The 18,556-nt window shown below is 42.3% G+C and overlaps 1 protein-coding gene across 3 annotated transcripts; it reads left to right on the top strand.

The window, feature by feature from the left end:
* The first annotated feature begins 1,487 nt into the window (after positions 1 to 1,487).
* LOC129352956 (ephrin type-B receptor 2-like) lies at positions 1,488 to 17,577 on the top strand. Of its 3 annotated transcripts, XM_055022169.1 has the most exons (16): positions 1,488 to 1,736; positions 9,581 to 9,645; positions 9,721 to 10,405; positions 11,511 to 11,666; positions 12,200 to 12,535; positions 12,861 to 12,985; positions 13,069 to 13,231; positions 13,548 to 13,656; positions 13,830 to 13,894; positions 13,982 to 14,104; positions 14,220 to 14,467; positions 14,930 to 15,145; positions 15,232 to 15,381; positions 15,715 to 15,908; positions 16,115 to 16,270; positions 17,175 to 17,577. In XM_055022169.1, the coding sequence occupies exons 1-16, from the start codon at positions 1,685 to 1,687 to the stop codon at positions 17,281 to 17,283; spliced, it is 2,952 nt and encodes a 983-aa protein (XP_054878144.1). In that variant the 5' UTR covers positions 1,488 to 1,684; the 3' UTR covers positions 17,284 to 17,577. The 3 variants fall into 3 exon arrangements, with proteins under 3 accessions (XP_054878144.1, XP_054878143.1, XP_054878142.1); XM_055022168.1 differs by having other exon boundaries at positions 13,833 to 14,104; XM_055022167.1 differs by having other exon boundaries at positions 13,830 to 14,104.
* Positions 17,578 to 18,556: the final 979 nt, after the last annotated feature.

Here is an 18,556-nt window from a genome sequence, read left to right as displayed (position 1 = left end):
TCTCTGCCATCTCCATGGGCAAAGGTTTCCATGGGAACAAGCCCTGGGCTCCTTTAATCTCTTGTTTTGCAGCCCTCGCTCATCTGGAGGCAGGCTGGATTCCTTTTTGTCAAACTCATATTCTTCTGCTCTATTTCCTCCCACAGCGCTCCCTCTCTCTCCCTCTCTCTCCCTCTCTCTCCTTTCTCTCTTCCTCCATCTCTCTTCTTTCTCTCTCTCCAATGTCAGCATTACTCCTCCTGACTCTTCCTTCTGACTCATGCTCTTCTGCTCACTCCAGTTTCCAGTTATGAAACGGTTCATGTAAATCAGCTGTAGAGTCTCTGCAGATTTAGCTGCAGAGAAGCTGAGAATCTGAGCAGATTCCTGGTGAACAATTAAGATTAAAACTGGAAACATAGACGCAACAGATTCTCTAAATGATATAATTTCACACACAAGTTTATTGTAAAATTATCTTTGATTGGCTCCCGAACCCAATTTATGCCCACAGACCCACTGAACCGTATGCATGCTAACGTATGTAGCATATATAATGTAATATTCATCTATGTATTTATACTTTTACATTCTTTATGAATGTTGACTTTGAACTGAATTTATATTCCTAGTTTAGCTGAGAAAAGTTAAATTAAATTAATAAGTTTTGCACAAAGTCCAAACATTTTATAAACATGATCATAAATGATATTAAACAAAAATGATCATCACTGTTGCTGTGACTTTTGATCCACAGCATCTTGTTGTCAATGAATAAGATTTGATATTTAAAAGTACAGCTGCTATCTGTAAATATACCAGAACCTCTCAAGTTCTGGTTCTGGTTCTGGTTCTGCTCTGCATCCAGAACCAGAACCAAACACGGAGAAGCAGCATTCAGTTTATGCACCACAAATCTGGAACAAACTTCCAGAAAACTGCAAAACAGCCGAAACTCTGAGTTCCTTTAAATCAGGGCTAAAATCCCAAAGTTTCCTTCGATTAATAATCAATGGAATTTCAATCAATACATCTGATGTGTATTGATCATTTTAACTTAACAAAATGTAATATTTGTTTTTGATTTTCACAACTGTTCACAATCTGATTTTTTTATGCTTTCAAAGTAAAAGTCTTTGCTCTGCCTTGATGCTGAAATGTGATCAAATATAATAATATGCTCAGTTTAACTTATAATTTGTAATATGTTTATTTTCTCTTTGGACAATATTTTATAAATTGTCACAAATTCAGAAAATAGTCATAAAAATTACAATAAAAAAGTCTATCTATCTATCTATCTATCTATCTATCTATCTATCTATCTATCTATCTATCTATCTATCTATCTATCTATCTATCTATCTATCTATCTATCTATCTATCTATCTATCTATCTATCTATCTATCTATCTATCCCTTCATCCATCCATCCATCCATCCATTGTTCATGTCTCCCCCCCTCCCTGCACTTGGTCGCTCCCAGACGGATCGCCGCAGCCGCGGCGGCAGCAGCGATCCCAGCCATGATCCCTTGTGTCGCTGCTGATGATGAGGAGGATGAAGCTCCGTGTTTCTGAATGAATCCGGGGCTCCGCTGCTGCTGCGGCTGCTGGACGGATGCATCGCTTCCTGCCTTCCTTCCTTTCCTCCGTGTTCGTGCTGTTGTTGCTGCTCGCTCTCTCTGCGCGGGATCTCAGTGATTATGGACGTGCTGTGTTTTCTGTGGATGCTGCCGGCGGTGTGGGCTGTGGAAGGTAAGCCTGTCTGCCTGCACAGACCTGCGCTCCTCTATCTGCTGCTGACATCAGGAGGAAACCTGCAGCGGGAAAACATTCAATGCATTTATTGTTATTACTGCTGCTGTTGTTAATATTATTGATGCTGTCCATGTGAGCCTGCAGCCTGATTTTGTAGGATTTTGGGAGATTCGGGGCCTTCCTGCAGCGATCCTGTGAAAACTGGACCCAGCAGCTCAGAAAGTAACTCTGTATCAGTTTGGTCCAAATCAGAACCAGCACAAAGCAATTAGAGCTACATTCATTCAGGACTGTACATAAAGTAAAAGAAAATATAATGAAATTAATTAAAGACTTTCCTACAAACAACACAGTGAAACTAATCAGTATCTGTGAAGAGGGAGATCATGAAATTCGTATCAAACAGCTGCTGGAAGCCTCTTATAATTAAATGATTAGAAATAAAACGTATGTTTCCAATAAAGCCTTAAATTATTGTTTAGTTTTGGATAAACTGTTCAGTTGGGTCTCTGGAACATGAATCTGTTTGGTAAAAATTGTTGGTTTTCAGGGAAGGATTGTGTTTGGTAGATTCAGGGATGAACTGTCATAAATCCATAATTAGACCAAATATTTATGGTTTTGTAGGTGACTGAAAATATGCTTCTGTCTGCAGCACAAGGCGTCAGAGAACTGCTTCTGTTTGAACAGATTCTTAAACACACACACACACACACACACACACACACACACACACACACACACACACACACACACTTATCCAATGTTTCAAACTGTGAAGTTGGTTTAATCAGTTTAAATTGAGGACAAATTCATCAGTGATATAAAGTCCTGTTAGCTCTGCTCATCGTCAGACTATTTGCTTTTTAAAAAGCTAATTTCATGCATTTTTAATTATAAAGGTAGTCCATAACCTGTCAGGTGTTTATTAAAAAAGGAAAGGCGTTTTAAGGGCGTTGGTTGCAATAAATCAATTAATCGCAAGACAAATTAAAATGAGATCCATAATTTCCATTTCTCTTTTTCTCTTTCTACCAAAAACTGGATAATTAAAGTGTTCAGTCTGATCCTTTTAATCTCTTCTGAAGGATAATTTTGCTAAAAATCTCCATGATTCTTTTTATTTGTTGTTTTGCTTATTTATTTTGGATGTTCAAAATATCCAAAATTAAATGTTCAAATTCAAAATATCTTCCAGTTCCAGTATAAAATGTTCATTTCAATTTAAAGTTTATTGATTTTTGAGAATGTTTTCTTGCATTATTACTATATTAGTTGAAAATGGTCTGAAACAATACTATTGTTCATTACAATAACTAATGGGACCATGTGGCTTGTGGGACCATGCCTCACTGACAGGGGGCAGTGCTGAGCCCCAGACGCTCTTCTTCTACGCATTGAAAGACTTTATTAAAAGTGTCCTGTCAAGAACTGTTGTCATAAATGTCATTCTGTAAATAATGGCACTTTTAATGCAAAGCTGCATTAAAACGTGCATAAAAAGTCCATTAAAAGTGTTCATGACATGTTGCGACATGTTTATGACGTCAGCCTCATGCAGACTCTTCAGGTGAAACTGAGTCTGCAGCTGTTCATCTCCAGTCTGTCTGGTTTGTGAGCTGCTCATGTTTCTTCTTCTCCATCTGAATGCTGGTTCAGGTCGCAAAATGTGTCACTTCTGAGTTTTTCTGCAGCTTGGTGCCAACCAGCATTTCTTCCATCCTCCCCCTGGATGGGAGTCAGTCTGAATCCTGAAGCCATGATGTTGATGCGCAGCGCTGCTGTTCCTGCACACTGACTGCGTCTCCTTTGCAATGTGCTCAAATCCCTGTCAATATTACGCTAATGTCGGAAAAACAACTTCACAATCGGAAATCACTTGTGAATACATTAATTCAGGTGTTAAGTTACGATCCGTACCTTCAGCTTATTTGCGCTGACGAAATATTTCCGGATTATTCTTAAATTTACAGCAACAAAGTGTAACATATCTATTCATATTAATTTCAATGACTTAATGAATAGTTGGCATAATGTAGCTAAAAGATAATATATAGAAAATTGTGTTGGATGTTAGCTGGTGGTTACCGTCAGTGCGCCCCCTGGTGGACACGATAAAAAGACCCTTATTTTATAATAATCATACATTTTATGAGATTTGCTAAATGTGTTATGACCAGAAAGAGTCATTTATCACTTATCTTCTGTCACGTTTGGTTATTATACATTCATTCAGGTGATTTTTCCAGAATCTCAGTGTCCATGAAATGATCATCAGAAAGGATTTTTTATTAACTGATTCCAGTTGCATCTGCGATGAACTACATCTGTCAAGGTGTGAATTATAATCTGTCAAATGACCGACGGGCTTCAAATTTTCCCGTCGTTTAAAAAAATAATCGTTCAAATACAGAAATATTCTGTTGGCGCCCCCTGCTGTTGAACTCCTGCTCTAGCGATGGGAAAAAAGTTTTTATTTTTACATTGGAAAAATAAAAACAACTTTGACTCAGCCACAGAAATACCTCAACAGTCAAAACAAAATTAGTATGTAAGCAGTAAGCAAATATTAGATTGTTAAACTGAGTAATTATTGGCTCGGTGGAAACGCCGCTGCTGACTTTGAGCGGTTGCTTGTCGTGCCTGCTGCACCTCACCATGCGTTTCTCTGCAGCCCTCTGGGGCGGCCATGTCTGCTGCTGTGGATCCTGGTCTTGTGCTCCAGACTGATGAGATTTATTGTAACATTTCTGTTCGTTGTGTGCCAGGAGGAGTGCATGAAATCAACTTAAATGGCTTCTTGGGACACGTTTTGTGCAAACATGCAGAATCAGGACACAACAGAGAGGCTGTTCTCATCCTGGAGGTTTTATTATTTCTGTGTGCTGATGAATAATCCATGTGGAGGTAAAAAGGAGTGAAACACAAACTCATTTCAGCATCATTATATTGGTTTTCTTATGTTTTTGGAACATGAGAAAAAAAATTTAAAGAAAAGCCAATAACCCAAGATTCACAAAAAAACATAAATGTCCAGATATTGTGTTCAAATCTTCTGTCAGTGTTTTGGTTTGGATAAAGATGTCCTGATAGGAATGACCTCATCGTCCACTGATGCATCAGTTTCACTGTAGCATTTATTCACTCAAGCATATTTTCTTTCCCAACGGATCAGTAGCTTTAGTCCATGTTATTTCTTCTCACTCAATCTCTAGTGGACAATCTCCAGAACCCACTGGTGTGTGAGATTTTCCCAACAGCTCTGCAAAATGTCCAGACAATTAGTGATTCATGCAACATTAGCTTGAGATATTCCAGAGGATTTCTATGACTGAGTGAGCTGATTCAGGCTTGATTGCATTAAAAATTCTCGTTACATAATCAATCGCATTTCTTCTGAGGCGGAACCTTTGTATGAGCGTTTCTGGTTCGCCTGTTAACGTGACACACAGGCTACATCCGCTAACAGCAGCGAGGAACGAAGTGGCTTCCTGCGGCCCGCTAGCGCCTCCATCTGTTTGGATGCTGGAAAAATGATTGTTGCATCAAGTTGTGCTAACAGGAGTTAGCCTATCAGTTAAGCTGTTTTAAATAGCATCTCAGTGCTAAACATGGAGCAGCTAATGCTAATGTTAGCATCCATGTTTAGAAAGGAAGAATTTTGCTCCAAAAACCTGAAGAACAGATTAAAAACTTTAAATATCTTCATTATTCTCCAGCTCTTGTCTGTTTATTCATTCAGCTGCAGAAAGCAAATGGAAATACTCTAAATTTTTTATGCAAAAGAAAAACTTGTTAGTTTTTGTCCAAATTTTTAGCTTATTAAATCAATGCAATTATTCAATTAAAATTAACACATAAATTTCCTGATCCTAATATAAATGCTTATTGTGAAGTGCTGGGATTTGCTATTCCTGCTCCAAAGATGCTGCAGGATATAAAATAAGATTTATTATCTTTATTAGTTGGAAGTTACTTGAGGGAAGTTTATGATTTGATTTATTCATTTCTGCCAACATATTTTTTTATTAATGTCGTGATCCTGGATTGTTTGGGTTTTTCTATCTTTGTATTTTGGTCATTTCCTTCCTTTTGCTTTGCTTCCTTTGTTTTCTCTAAATCATATTTCTGCATCTCGGCTGCAGCTACTCAGCAACATGTGGAGGATTTTATCTCCCAGCAGTAAAATGTGTGCAGATCTTTGCTCATTGAGGCCATGATATGAAACAATCAATCCTGAGTTTTATTGCTGAAGAGATAAAAGCTGACATCACTGCTTGGTTTCTTAGCATGTTTGTCGTCATGATGAGTTTTTTCCAATGAGCCGCGTGGCGTTGGGAGCTAACAGTGTGACGGTTTGCAGGGAGTTTTATGATGTGTCTTTGTTGGTTTGATCTATCATGACATATATTATGTGATGCAGCCTAGTAGGATTATGTGTGCTGGGCTTAGTTGGCCCACTCTCTCCCTCTTTGGCCTACTTTTACTGAATGATGCAGGGACAGAAGCACAAGAGCGCCCTCTACATCCAGGCAGCAGAACTGCAGGAACAGATGGAGCCAGTTGGAAGAATCAAAGCTAATTAACTACAGTCTGCAGGAAAAAAGAAACTATAAAGTCATGCATTTCTAATGTTTATAGTATAAGCAAACATATTTTACAAATCCAAGTCTTTGTGGAGCAAACTAGGTTTTGTCAAGTTGATATAACAGTTTATATAAAAGTTTAGCATGGATTCCTGGTATTTCAAGTGATTTCCAGCTGTTTCTTCTGTCTGTACTGCTGGGAATGAGAACCAGCTCTCATAAATATGCAGCAGAAAGGAGAACTTCAGACACTTATGCACCTCGTTTCTCCATCTTCCACTAGAAGCTCCTGCTGTGCTGAGAACCACATGCATTTTAAATGTGGAACAGCAGCAGCCTCCTTCATTATTAACACACATTCACTCGTGTGTTTAATTCTCCTTCCCTCTGATTATAACGGATTTGTTACTGCATGTCATGTGCAGCTTGGAGAACATTTCCAAACATTCACACAACGAGAATATTTGTCCAAAGCTTCAGATCCCAATGAGTGTTTTTACATTTTTCATCAGGAGTTTATTCCGATTTCATTCTGCCACAAACAGTTAGAGCGAGTCACGTACAATTAGTGTCAAGTCAGCTGAATTTAGTTTTATTAGTGCCTGGGGTTTAGCAATGGCTTCACGACTCTCTTTAACCGACTCAAACCCTCTGAACTGCAGAGAGGAGAAAACTAGAAAGTAACATGAAAAGAAAAAGAAAAATCTCAAAGTATTTCTACTTTGATGCATCATTTAGTCAAAGAATTTTCCAACAAAATTATAAAAACTTATTTTTTCTAAATGAATCCAGCTCCAGTAGAGTTGGAGAAACTTTCCACCCACCAATTCAAAGTAAAATACTAGAAGTGATTTTTCTTTTAAGTCAACTTACTATTTTCAGTTAAATTCCATTTTGCAGTGTAGTGTCTTAATTTATCATTTTATTTCCCATAAATGGGATTATGGACAACAGAAAAATCTTTAAATTACTGTTTAATTAGGGCTGAAATGATTAATAGTATTAATTTGATTAATCAAATTAATCAATTAATGAAATATTTGTCAACTAATTTAGTAATTGTATAATCGCTAAGTACAGTATGAAGCCTACTTGCTGAAAAAACATCAGACTTATAGAAGTAATTAAGCTAAAATGGAACAACAAAACAAACATTTTAAATAATGTACGAATAAAACATTTTAAAATGTACAGAAATCCTCAAATTTCAGTTTTAGCTTCAGACAGTTCAAATTCTGTAAAAAAAAAATATCCTTTTATTTTAGGTGTCCAATTATTGATGATTAATATCAGTAGAACAATTGGTCAATATTTGCCATCTTGTTGTTTGTACCAAACCTCCAGAATAAATCCTGGGTTCACAAACTTGGATCTTCAATACGGAGAGTTTAGAAACTCAACGTAAGTTGGTGACGTCGTGAAAACGTGATGATTTGTGTCTGCACACCAGGCTGTGCTGCAGCCACTGTGCTGCAGCACTGCTTGCTGCAGGAAGCTGTAGCAGAGAGGAGAGGAAAACTTTGGTGCATCTAAAATCTCAGCTTCAGTGTTGGAGCAGAAGCTGCAGACAAGCTGCAGACCCTCCTGGAGTTGCAGACCCTCCTGGAGTTGCAGACCCTCCAAGCTGCAGACCCTCCAAGCTGCAGACCCTCCAAGCTGCAGACCCTCCAAGCTGCAGACCCTCCTGGAGCAGAAGCTGCAGCCGCAGTGCCTCTGAAGTGACTTTTTCTTTCAAAAATAGAAAACGTGAATTAACGCCACATTAAAAAGTGTTGCTACATGTGATTTCAATGCAATTTTCTCCAATGAGTCATTGATAAAGGCACCGTAATGGAAGCTACTAACATTAAAAACACAGTAAGCTTGAAGCAGTTGGTGGGAGTTTTGAACTGTGAGGGCGAATAGATTAATTTGAAATGTGCTGCAGGTCAGCGCTGGTGGCCTCTTTGTTCCTGCCTAACTGTGGCTCTGACACCTGGCTCTCCACTCGCTCCCTGCTCCTCATTAAGCACTGCTGACGCTAACATGAAGCGATCACCCGGAAAAATGGGCCATTTGGTTGCAACTGCTCACATTTTAGCATCGCTCCGATCAGCCAAACCCTGCCAGTCATTTCCCAAAGAAACTCAAATTGTTTCAGTTTGAGCTTCTTTCATTTTGCCGAACCAAAAAAACAAAACTGTAAATTGGAGACAACAAGATAATCAACATTTTAACCTTTAACAGGAAATAATCATGAGAAATGTTGTGTGCAGCAGGAACCCAGCAGTTAGTGAGACTCAAACTTCAGCATCGTGTTTTCAAAGCTCCAGCAGAGACTAAAAATCACAATCACTTCATCCTGTGTGGTTTGGTCAGAGGAGCTGCTCTGCTGCTCACAGCATTTAGCAAAACAGCCTAATAAGCAATAAATCAATTAATTGCACTATAAATTCAAACGAGCTCAATAATTTCTTTTTTTTTTTCCATTTTCTTTCTATTTTTCTACCAATAACTGGGCGATAAAACTCTTCTTTATTTGGACAGTTTGTTTTTTTTTTAGAAACTTTATAATTCATTTTATTTTTCTTTCTGTTGTTTTTCTATTTGGGTATTTAAAATGTCTTCTAGTTCCAGAGTTACATATTCAGTAGGATTTAAAGTTTATTGATCTTTCAAAATGTGTTTTTCATCATTATGCCTTTACCATCATATTACTAGAAAAAAATATTATCGTTTATTGCGATAACTAATTTATTGTAAATTAGTTATCGTCCTGCTTTCACTTTCAGTGAAAGCAGGACGTGAAAGCAGGACACTATGGCCCTTGATGGGGTGACACTACAGGAAGTAAAGAGCATCCCTGGCGGTGTGAATGTGTGAAACGTCAGTTGTGTACGTCATTTCAGATGTCTTTGTTCATCACCTTATTTGCCTCTATGAAGGTTTATTCTGTTGGGCTTACTATGTACTGCTTAATGTGTAAATTATGTAGTCTCTCTCTCTGACCCACACAAACATGGGGCCATATTTATGTTGTTCTGTTGCTGTTAGAGCGCCACCAATTGGCCTGGCGGACCTACTGCAGTGTTTTCACGTTTTTTTACAAACGTTCATCTGCGTGCAGACAGAACCACATTTTGCTTCTTAATTATGTGATCCATATTAAAGGTCCAGTTGTTCATATTTTAGTTTTTTATCCATCCAATAAACAGTTGAAGGAACAAAAGAAGTTGATTTCTTCACAATCTTCTTCTCCTTTTGTGTTTTCTGCAGAGGTTCTGATGGATTCAACCACAGCAACAGCAGAACTGGGCTGGACCATCTTCCCATCACAAGGGGTGAGACAAACAGGGACACAAAGTGGATCTGAATGATCAATAACATTTATCGGTCTGTTTGTGTTTCCGTGTCAGTGGGAGGAAGTGAGCGGCTATGACGAACACATGAACACCATCCGAACCTACCAGGTCTGCAATGTGTTTGACAGCAGCCAGAACAACTGGATCCGGACCCGGTTCATTGCGCGCCGCGGCGCGCAGCGCATCCACGTCCAGATGAAGTTCTCAGTGCGGGACTGCAGCTCCATCCCCAACGTCCCCGGCTCCTGCAAGGAGACCTTCAACCTTTACTACTACGAGTCGGACTCCGACGTGGCCAGCAAGGCGTTCCCGGCCTGGATGGAGAACCCGTGGGTGAAGGTGGACACCATCGCGGCCGACGAGAGCTTCTCCCAGGTGGAGCTGGGAGGACGCATCATGAAGATCAACAGCGAGGTGCGAAGCTTCGGGCCCGTTTCTCGTCAGGGATTCTACCTGGCGTTCCAGGACTACGGCGCCTGCATGTCCATCATCGCCGTCAAGGTGTTCTACAGGAAATGTCCGCGGGTGATCCAGAACGGCGCGGTGTTCCCGGAGACTCTGTCCGGAGCGGAGAGCACCTCCCTGGTGGCGGCCCGGGGAGTGTGCGTCCCCAACGGGGAGGAGGTGGACGTCCCCATCAAGCTGTACTGCAACGGGGACGGGGAGTGGATGGTCCCCATCGGCCGCTGCATGTGCAAGGCCGGGCACGAGGCGCTGGAGAACGGCACACTGTGCCAAGGTAAGGTCAGAGGGCATTTCCTTAAAGGGGCAGTGCCAGGGGTTCTCCAGGCACAGAGCGCCATTTTATGGCATAATCAAGTAACTATATTACCTTTAGTTGTTTCAAATATCAAATGTGATGTAAGTTTAACTTCTTAACTCCTTGAAATTAGAACCCTGTCTCTTTAAGAACTCCTGCTGTTTCCTCTGTTAACCCTTTGACATCATGTTTGAACTAAGCAGCAGCTCCAGCAGGTGTTTGCTAACTGCTGCTGACTAGTCTGAAGGAGCGGAGTGGGGAGGAGCTGCGCCCCGGAGGCGGGACCGCGTCCACACATGGAGATGAAAGGATTTCTCAAACTTGCATGAAAGAATCAAAATCTAGTTTTGTTTTTGATGAAGGAGAAACATGATAACATATAAGTTGATTTTACATGATACTGTCCCTTTAAGATTATGCCCTGAATCTTACATAACTTTTCTTTATTTTTTCTGCTGAATCGGGACATTATGCATTATAAACATTTTGAACAACACGAATGTGACTCCACCAATTACAGCTGTGATGTTTGTCGCTAGGGCAATGGTACCGCCTGACCGACCCAAAGCACCAAAATCATCAGGTCAAAAGTGAGAAAATTAGGAAAATGATTTTCCATAGAAACTTGCTGAATTCACCGTGTTCGAGATGTCAGACTGATGGCGGTAAAATCAGTCATTGTCAAAAACTGATTCCTTGGCAATAATTAACAATGTGATATTTATTTCGTAACAGGGATTTTCCCATCATGCATTAATGTTTCTGCAGTTTGTCAGTGTAGGATCTGTTTGCTGCCGCTGAGTGTGAAGTTTACAGGATTTACAGTTTGATTATAATTAAAACAAACATTTTTCTGCCGCTTCCTTCTGCTCCTTTCGTCTCATATTCCAACATGCTGAGGTTATGGAAAGCGACAGCATCTGTCGGGGTCTCTGTAACTGTCATGCTGATGAGCTGACCTTTGTCAGACGCAGACATGAGCAGGCCTTACGCTTTCTGGAGAAACAAACAGAAATATAGTTTTCAGAACATGTCAAGCGCTGATGTGTGTCTGGACGGATTTTCCTTCCTGTTCCTTCTCCAGCTTGTGTGTCGGGTTTCTTCAAAGCTGCTCAGGGAGATGAGAAATGCCTGCAGTGTCCCATAAACAGCCGAACCATCAGCGACGGCGCGACCAGCTGCATCTGCCGGAACGGCTACTACCGCGCCGACCCCGACCCGCCCAGGATGCCCTGCACCAGTACGTAAACACAGCGGGAGTCACAGAGCAGCGCTCAGCACGCTACGTTACACTGATGATGATGATGATGGTGAATGAGTTACATTTACTCAGTTACTTCGGCAACGCTTTTCAAAACGAGTATTTTTGCTACTTTTATTCTGAAGTATCTTTACTTTTACTTGAGGGAAGTTTCTGGATTTTCTGAATGAAAACAACCAAAAACAGGCAACAGCTGCAGTTTAAAAACTTTTTTTTGAAAATAAAAGTCTTTGTTACTTCTATGAATTATTGTCACCTTAAAATACCAACATTTCCATTTAACTTTGGGTCCGTCTCATGATTAATATTTTAAAATATTAACTGACTGATCATCTGACCAGTTACTCAGAGCTTCACTTTTTACCAAATACTTTCTAAAAATAGGAATGATGATTCTAATGATCAGAGCTGGTTAATTATGAGACATAACTGGACTGAGCCAACAGTTGCAGACGTCTTGTAGACCATCATGTGAGGACGTTCAGCCGGTTTGCTGCTCTGCTTCCCTCCAGCGGTTCCTTCAGCGCCGCAGCGGGTCATCTCCATGGTGAATGAAACGTCGGTGAGGCTGGAGTGGAGCCCGCCGCTGGAGAGCGGCGGCCGAGAGGACGTCGTCTACAACATCATCTGCAAGAGCTGCGACAGCCGGCGGGGCGGCTGCACCCGCTGCGGAGACAACGTCCAGTTTGTCCCGCGGCAGCTGGGCCTGACGGACACCGCCGTCCGCATCAGCGACCTGCTGGCTCACACCCAGTACACCTTTGAGATCCAAGCTGTGAACGGAGTGTCTGACCAGAGTCCGTATTCGCCGCAGTTCACGTCCGCCAACATCACCACCAACCAGGCTGGTTAGTGAACGTCTTTCAAATCTGTTTCATCCATCAAGATCCACCGGGAGAGAAGAAAAACTGCATTTCCTGTCAGGAACTTGATCTTCTGTCACAAATGGGGTTGAGATGCTGGTGCTTCTCCATGCAGACGAATGATTCCATTCACCTTTGACATATACGACTCCATCATATGCATAAAAAGTCGAGTGCAGTTGTTCCACTAATCAGCTCATTTATCCTTAACTGGCAGAGCTAATTGTAGCTAAACATGGACGCTGAGCACACAGAGGGTCTTTCTGTGGCTTTGTCACATTTTCTATCTAACTTATCATCTTTTTCTCAGCACCGTCTGCAGTGTCCATCATCCACCAAGTTAGCAGCACTCCCTCCAGCATCACCCTGTCCTGGTCTCAGCCCGACCAGCCGAACGGCGTCATCCTGGACTATGAGCTCCAGTATTACGAGAAGGTACAAACGTCTTTCCCTGCAACACGGAGTTTCAGCTTCTGAACGGGGAGCAGTGGCGGGTTGAACCGTTTTGTCTGTTTCAGAACTTGGCCGAATGGAACTCGACTCTGACGAGGAGTCAGACCAACACAGCCGTCATTCGGGCCCTGAAGCCTGGAACCATCTACGTCTTCCAGGTCCGAGCGCGAACTGTCGCTGGATTTGGAAGCTTCAGCGGCAAAATGTACTTCCAAACCATTACTACGGGTAAGAGCTCCTGAAACCCTGTAATAGCCACAGATTGTGGGTTTAATTGGTTTTCCTCTTGTTGGACTTCTAATCAATCAAACACTGAAATCCTCTAATTCATTTCTGGCCTGAGGCGCTGACCCATCAGGGTCGGGCATTTAATTCAAGCCAGAATCTGGAGGTCAGATTGTGAGAATCTTTGCAACATGATGGAGGATGAGAGTCTTTCTGTGGTCGCAGGCGGCGGACGGTGGAAGCAGACAGTCTGGCTGGCCAACAGACGCTGCATTTCAGTCAGCTCCAGGTTTACCTTTTGTCTGTTTTTGTTGTGTAGAAGAGTATAACTCCAGCATCCAGGACAAGCTGCCTCTCATCATCGGTTCGTCTGCAGCAGGAGTCGTCTTCATCATCGCCATGACTGTTGTCATTATCGTTTGTCGCAGGTGAGGCAATATTTGATGGTACAGGTAAATAAACTCAGGCAACAGTTGTTATTACAGTAAGAACCAGTGAGCTATACTCTAAATGCATCTAATTTTCTCTCCGTGCCATTTAAACACATTGATTTTATTTGTAGAAGCTCTTTACCCTACAGATCTTTGTTTTTCCTCGTCAGGAGAAGTTCAGACCGACCAGAATCAGAGTACTCTGACAAACTGCAGCATTACACCAGCGGCCACAGTGAGCAGCTCCTTCTGTCTTCTGTCCCGTCCAACAGCTGTAGCGATTACAAGCCGTCTCTAGCTTCTCCGTTTCTCTCCATGACAGTTTCCCCAGGAGTGAAGATCTACATTGATCCTTTCACATATGAAGATCCCAATGAAGCTGTGAGAGAGTTTGCCAAAGAGATCGACATTTCCTGTGTCAAGATAGAGCAGGTCATTGGTGCAGGTAAGAATCAGAAACACAATGTTTGAGGATGAACTGGAATCTTTCTTCACAGTCTGAGATCTTAGTGAAATACCTCTTTGTCCTTTTTCAAACTGCCAACTCGTCTCTCTGATAGGGGAGTTTGGGGAGGTGTGCAGTGGAAACCTGCGGCAGCCTGGGAAGAGGGAGATGCTGGTGGCCATCAAGACGCTAAAGGCGGGCTACACTGAGCGCCAGAGGCGGGACTTCCTGAGTGAGGCGTCCATCATGGGCCAGTTTGACCATCCGAACATCATCCATCTGGAGGGGGTGGTGACCAAGAGCAGCCCAGTGATGATCATCACAGAGTTCATGGAGAACGGATCCCTGGACTCCTTTCTGAGGGTAACGCTGCCACATCGGACACACGATACCACCATGAGCAGCGTTAACTCGCCCTGCGTTCATGCTGACCTGTAAGACTCAGCGACACATTTCATGCATGAAGCTTTATGCTTCCTGCATGAACAGTCTGTGTGGAAAATAGATGCTGACACAACTTTAGAAACATTTATACTCTGTGGTTTGTCGTCTCTGCAGCCCATAAATTTACCATCAGCATCTTAAGGTGTTTTCACGCCAGACAGTCTGGTAGACTATGTTCGATTGGTCCAAGCACACATTCACACTGAACTGCAGAGACAAATGGATTGTAGTTGGATTCAAATGGACCAAATGTAACTGGTGTGAATGCACCATGAGACACTTGCCTTTAGGCAACTGTGGTGCTTTTATAAGGTAATCAATCTGACTTCACAGCGATGACACATTCAGAGTAAATGTATGTAATTGTTCTCTTTCCAAAAGCAAAACGATGGGCAGTTCACGGTGATCCAGCTGGTGGGGATGCTGCGCGGCATCGCAGCAGGAATGAAATACCTCTGTGAGATGAACTACGTCCATCGAGACCTGGCTGCCAGGAACATCCTGGTGAACAGCAACCTGGTGTGCAAAGTGTCCGACTTTGGCCTGTCGCGCTTCCTGGAGGACGACACGTCTGACCCGACATACACCAGCTCTTTGGTGAGTCCTCACCGAACAGCCACAGCGCCTGTGATGAATTCATTTTCAATTGGTGGCAAATTTCCTACGTCCTTCGTCCCTAATAGGGAGGGAAGATCCCCATTCGGTGGACGGCTCCCGAGGCCATTCAGTACAGGAAGTTCACCTCCTCCAGTGACTGCTGGAGCTACGGCATCGTCATGTGGGAGGTGATGTCATACGGCGAGCGGCCGTACTGGGACATGAGCAACCAAGATGTGAGTAAATCCCAGCTGGAGATCAATACAGAAAGTGTTGGTCAGATTTAACAGTTCAAAGTGCTTTACATCATGAAAACATAAAAACATCATTTGGCATTACGTTACATCATCAATACAGAAAATATGTTGGTCAATGTTTCAGTTATTATTAGTCAGAAGTGACTCAAAACAGATGGGATTTAGATTGAGTCTCGATTTAAAACAGCTGAAACAGCTTCATGTTCTGGATGCCAAGCAGAACCAGAACCAGGAGACCTGAGAGGTCCAGAAGATTTGTGATGTGTTTGAGCAGAGTGGTGTGAATTTCCACCCATGTTTGGGCTTTTGCAGGTGATCAATGCCATAGAGCAGGACTACAGGCTGCCGGCGCCGATGGACTGTCCGAGCGCGCTGCATCAGCTGATGCTCGACTGCTGGCAGAAAGATCGCAACAACCGGCCCAAATTCACGCAGATCGTCAGCACACTGGACAAGATGATCCGCAACCCCAACACCCTCAAGACCACAACGCCGCTGTCATCATGGTAGCAGACAGACTCTTCACGCCCTGACAGGCCTGATCACTAATCACTGATCACTGATCACTGATCTCTGATCTCTGATCACTGATCACTGATCACTGATCACTAATCACTAATCACTGATCACTGATCTCTGATCACTGATCACTGATCACTGATCACTGATCTCTGATCTCTAATCTCTCTTCTGTTCTGGGTTTTTGCACCAGTGTTCACTTGCCTCTGCTGGACCGCAGCACCCCGGACTTCACCTCCTTCAGCACGGTGGACGAGTGGCTGGAGGCCGTCAAGATGGGCCAGTACAAGGAGAACTTTGCCAACGAAGGCTTCGGCAGCTTCGACGTGGTTTCTCAGATGACCATGGAGTACGCTGGTTTCCTCTCTTACATCACACGATTCAGATGGATTCATTGACGCTGAAACACATACAGTATACAACAAACATGTATTCAGATCAAATTTACGTGTAGAAGGACGTTCCCGTTAAATCCACAGGAAAGAGGGTTAAAATATTAAAGGTGGGACAGGAAATAACTGCAGTTAATTTTAAAATGCTGCACAAATACGACTACATTTATTAGAAACAAAGGATTTTCTGGAACTACTGGACTTTATTTTACAGAATAAAGAGAAGTGGAAGGACATGCAGCCCAGAGTTCAGGAATATAATAAAATTAAAATATTGAAATGAGATGATCGATATTAGTGCAGTTTTTCTAAAAACGGGCTAAAAATATTCATTATTTAATTAAGTTATAACTCCCCACCCAGTGTGTTTCGCAAATAGAGGAGATGCAGTTGGCTGCTTTAATTGGCTTCAATTAGCTGCAAGACGGTTGAGACTCTTATTGTGAAGGGGTTAGTATGCTTCTGTACATTTTATAACTTTAGTTTGTAAAATGGCCGTGCTTTACGCACAAAACGATTATTGTAGTTATTGATTACTCTATAAATTATTCTGATGTTTAATTGTATTTAAAATTTGACACTTTCTGCAGATTTTTATTGAATGCAGAACTTAAACCCGGTGAAACTGAAACTGCCACTTCATGTTTTGGACAAATTCGCAGCCGAAATTTTTATGTATATTCTAAATGCAAAATGTGTTTATTTGTACAGTTTTGGCTTAATGGGTGTGTGCGGGTCTTGTTCTTTCAGCAGTTTACCTTTTTGATTGTGTTCACAATGAATCTATTTTTAAGTGTCATGAATGGATTAATAGGATTAATGGCTTCAGCCCGAACCCTCATATCGCTCTTCCTGCCTCAGGGACATCGTCAGGATAGGTGTGACGCTGGCCGGCCACCAAAAGAAGATCCTGAACAGCATCCAGTCTATGAGGGCGCAGATGAACCAGATTACCTCAGTGGAGGTGTGATTCCACGGACCCGTCCACTCGGGCTTTGCTCACCGCAGGAGGCCAGCGTCCTCCAGAACTTCTGAGGAGAGCCAACAGCATCCATCCAAACTGTGACCTCACCGAACCTCCCTACAGACTCCACCCGTTCGGGTCCGTCGCTCAGCAGCGCAGAAACGTCGGCTCGTTGTCGTGGCAGGTGCTGCGTTCAGGTAACGGTGCATTCAGGGGCTTCGAGTTGCAGTCAAGCTGCGGCCGTTTGAGATGATGCGCTCTGTTTCCACTCAACACCTCCACCACTGAGAAATCGTCCAACATGACCTGGCAGTTCAGTCGACTGAAGGTCATTTTCATCGGACCTGTGGTGCTTTTGGTGGCAGACGGACTTCGAGGCCTTAGACATCACAGACAATCAGCTGAAGGGAACATCTGGACTGACTGACATCTGTCTCTCACTCCTCCGGCTCTTTTTCTACCAATCAGATTCCCCGACTGTTGGTTTGGCATTGTGGATGAGGGCAGTTTTCAGCTTTTGGATGATATTTATTTTAATATTTAAAGGGGCAGTACTATGTAAAATCTCTCTCTTTTTTACTCTTACATCATGTGATAATGTTATTCCCTCATCAAAATCAAACCTGGAGTGTTGATTTAATCCTTTAATATCCATGGCCACCATTCAGCTGTGCGTGGGTAGAACTAGCCCCGCCTTTGAGGTGTAGCTCCTCCCCTTTCTGCTCCTTCAGACTAGCCAGCAGCAATTAGCAAACACCTGATGGAACAGCTGAGCTCCTTACAGGAGCTGCTTCTCAGAGCAACACTGTTAAAAGGCTTAATAGAGGAGCCATGTTGGGATGACTTCCTGGAGGCGGAGCTTCAGAAAGGAGTTTTTAAAGAGACACACGCCCAATTTCATGGCATTAAACTGAGAAGTCAAATTTCTTTTAAGTTATATTTGATATATAGCATTTTAATAACAATCGAAGTTAACATAGTTGGTTTATTCAATAAATAAATGCACTATGTGGCTGGAAAACATGGTACTACCCTTTAATCTTAAATCCTGCAGGAACATATCAATAATTTAAACTCTTAGATGCACCTGCCTGCATGAGCCACAGGAAAACAAAAACAGTTTTATACAAAAACACGTCTTAGACAGGCTGGTTAAACTTCAGTACTTTTTGCTGCTTATTTCCTTTTTTTATCTTCTTCTAACCAAAACTCTTCCTGGTTCAACTTACTGAATTAGTTTTATTCACTCTGCTGATTCCTAATTACACACAGCTCACAA

Source organism: Poeciliopsis prolifica, unplaced genomic scaffold (assembly GCF_027474105.1).
Source record: "Poeciliopsis prolifica strain line A6 unplaced genomic scaffold, Auburn_PproV2 SCAFFOLD082, whole genome shotgun sequence".
Taxonomy (NCBI): Eukaryota; Metazoa; Chordata; class Actinopteri; order Cyprinodontiformes; family Poeciliidae; genus Poeciliopsis; species Poeciliopsis prolifica.
This window is presented reverse-complemented; position numbering and strand designations above follow the sequence as displayed.

What these genes read in the sequence shown, in the direction of transcription:
- LOC129352956 (XM_055022167.1), top strand. Translation starts at nt 1,685, where the DNA reads ATGGACGTGCTGTGTTTTCTGTGGATGCTGCCGGCGGTGTGGGCTGTG. An exon ending in GGCGGTGTGGGCTGTGGAAG is followed by an intron (nt 1,737 to 9,580) that starts GTAAGCCTGTCT and finishes TGTTTTCTGCAG; the next exon opens with AGGTTCTGATGGATTCAACC. An exon ending in GTTTCTCAGATGACCATGGA is followed by an intron (nt 16,271 to 17,174) that starts GTACGCTGGTTT and finishes TTCCTGCCTCAG; the next exon opens with GGACATCGTCAGGATAGGTG.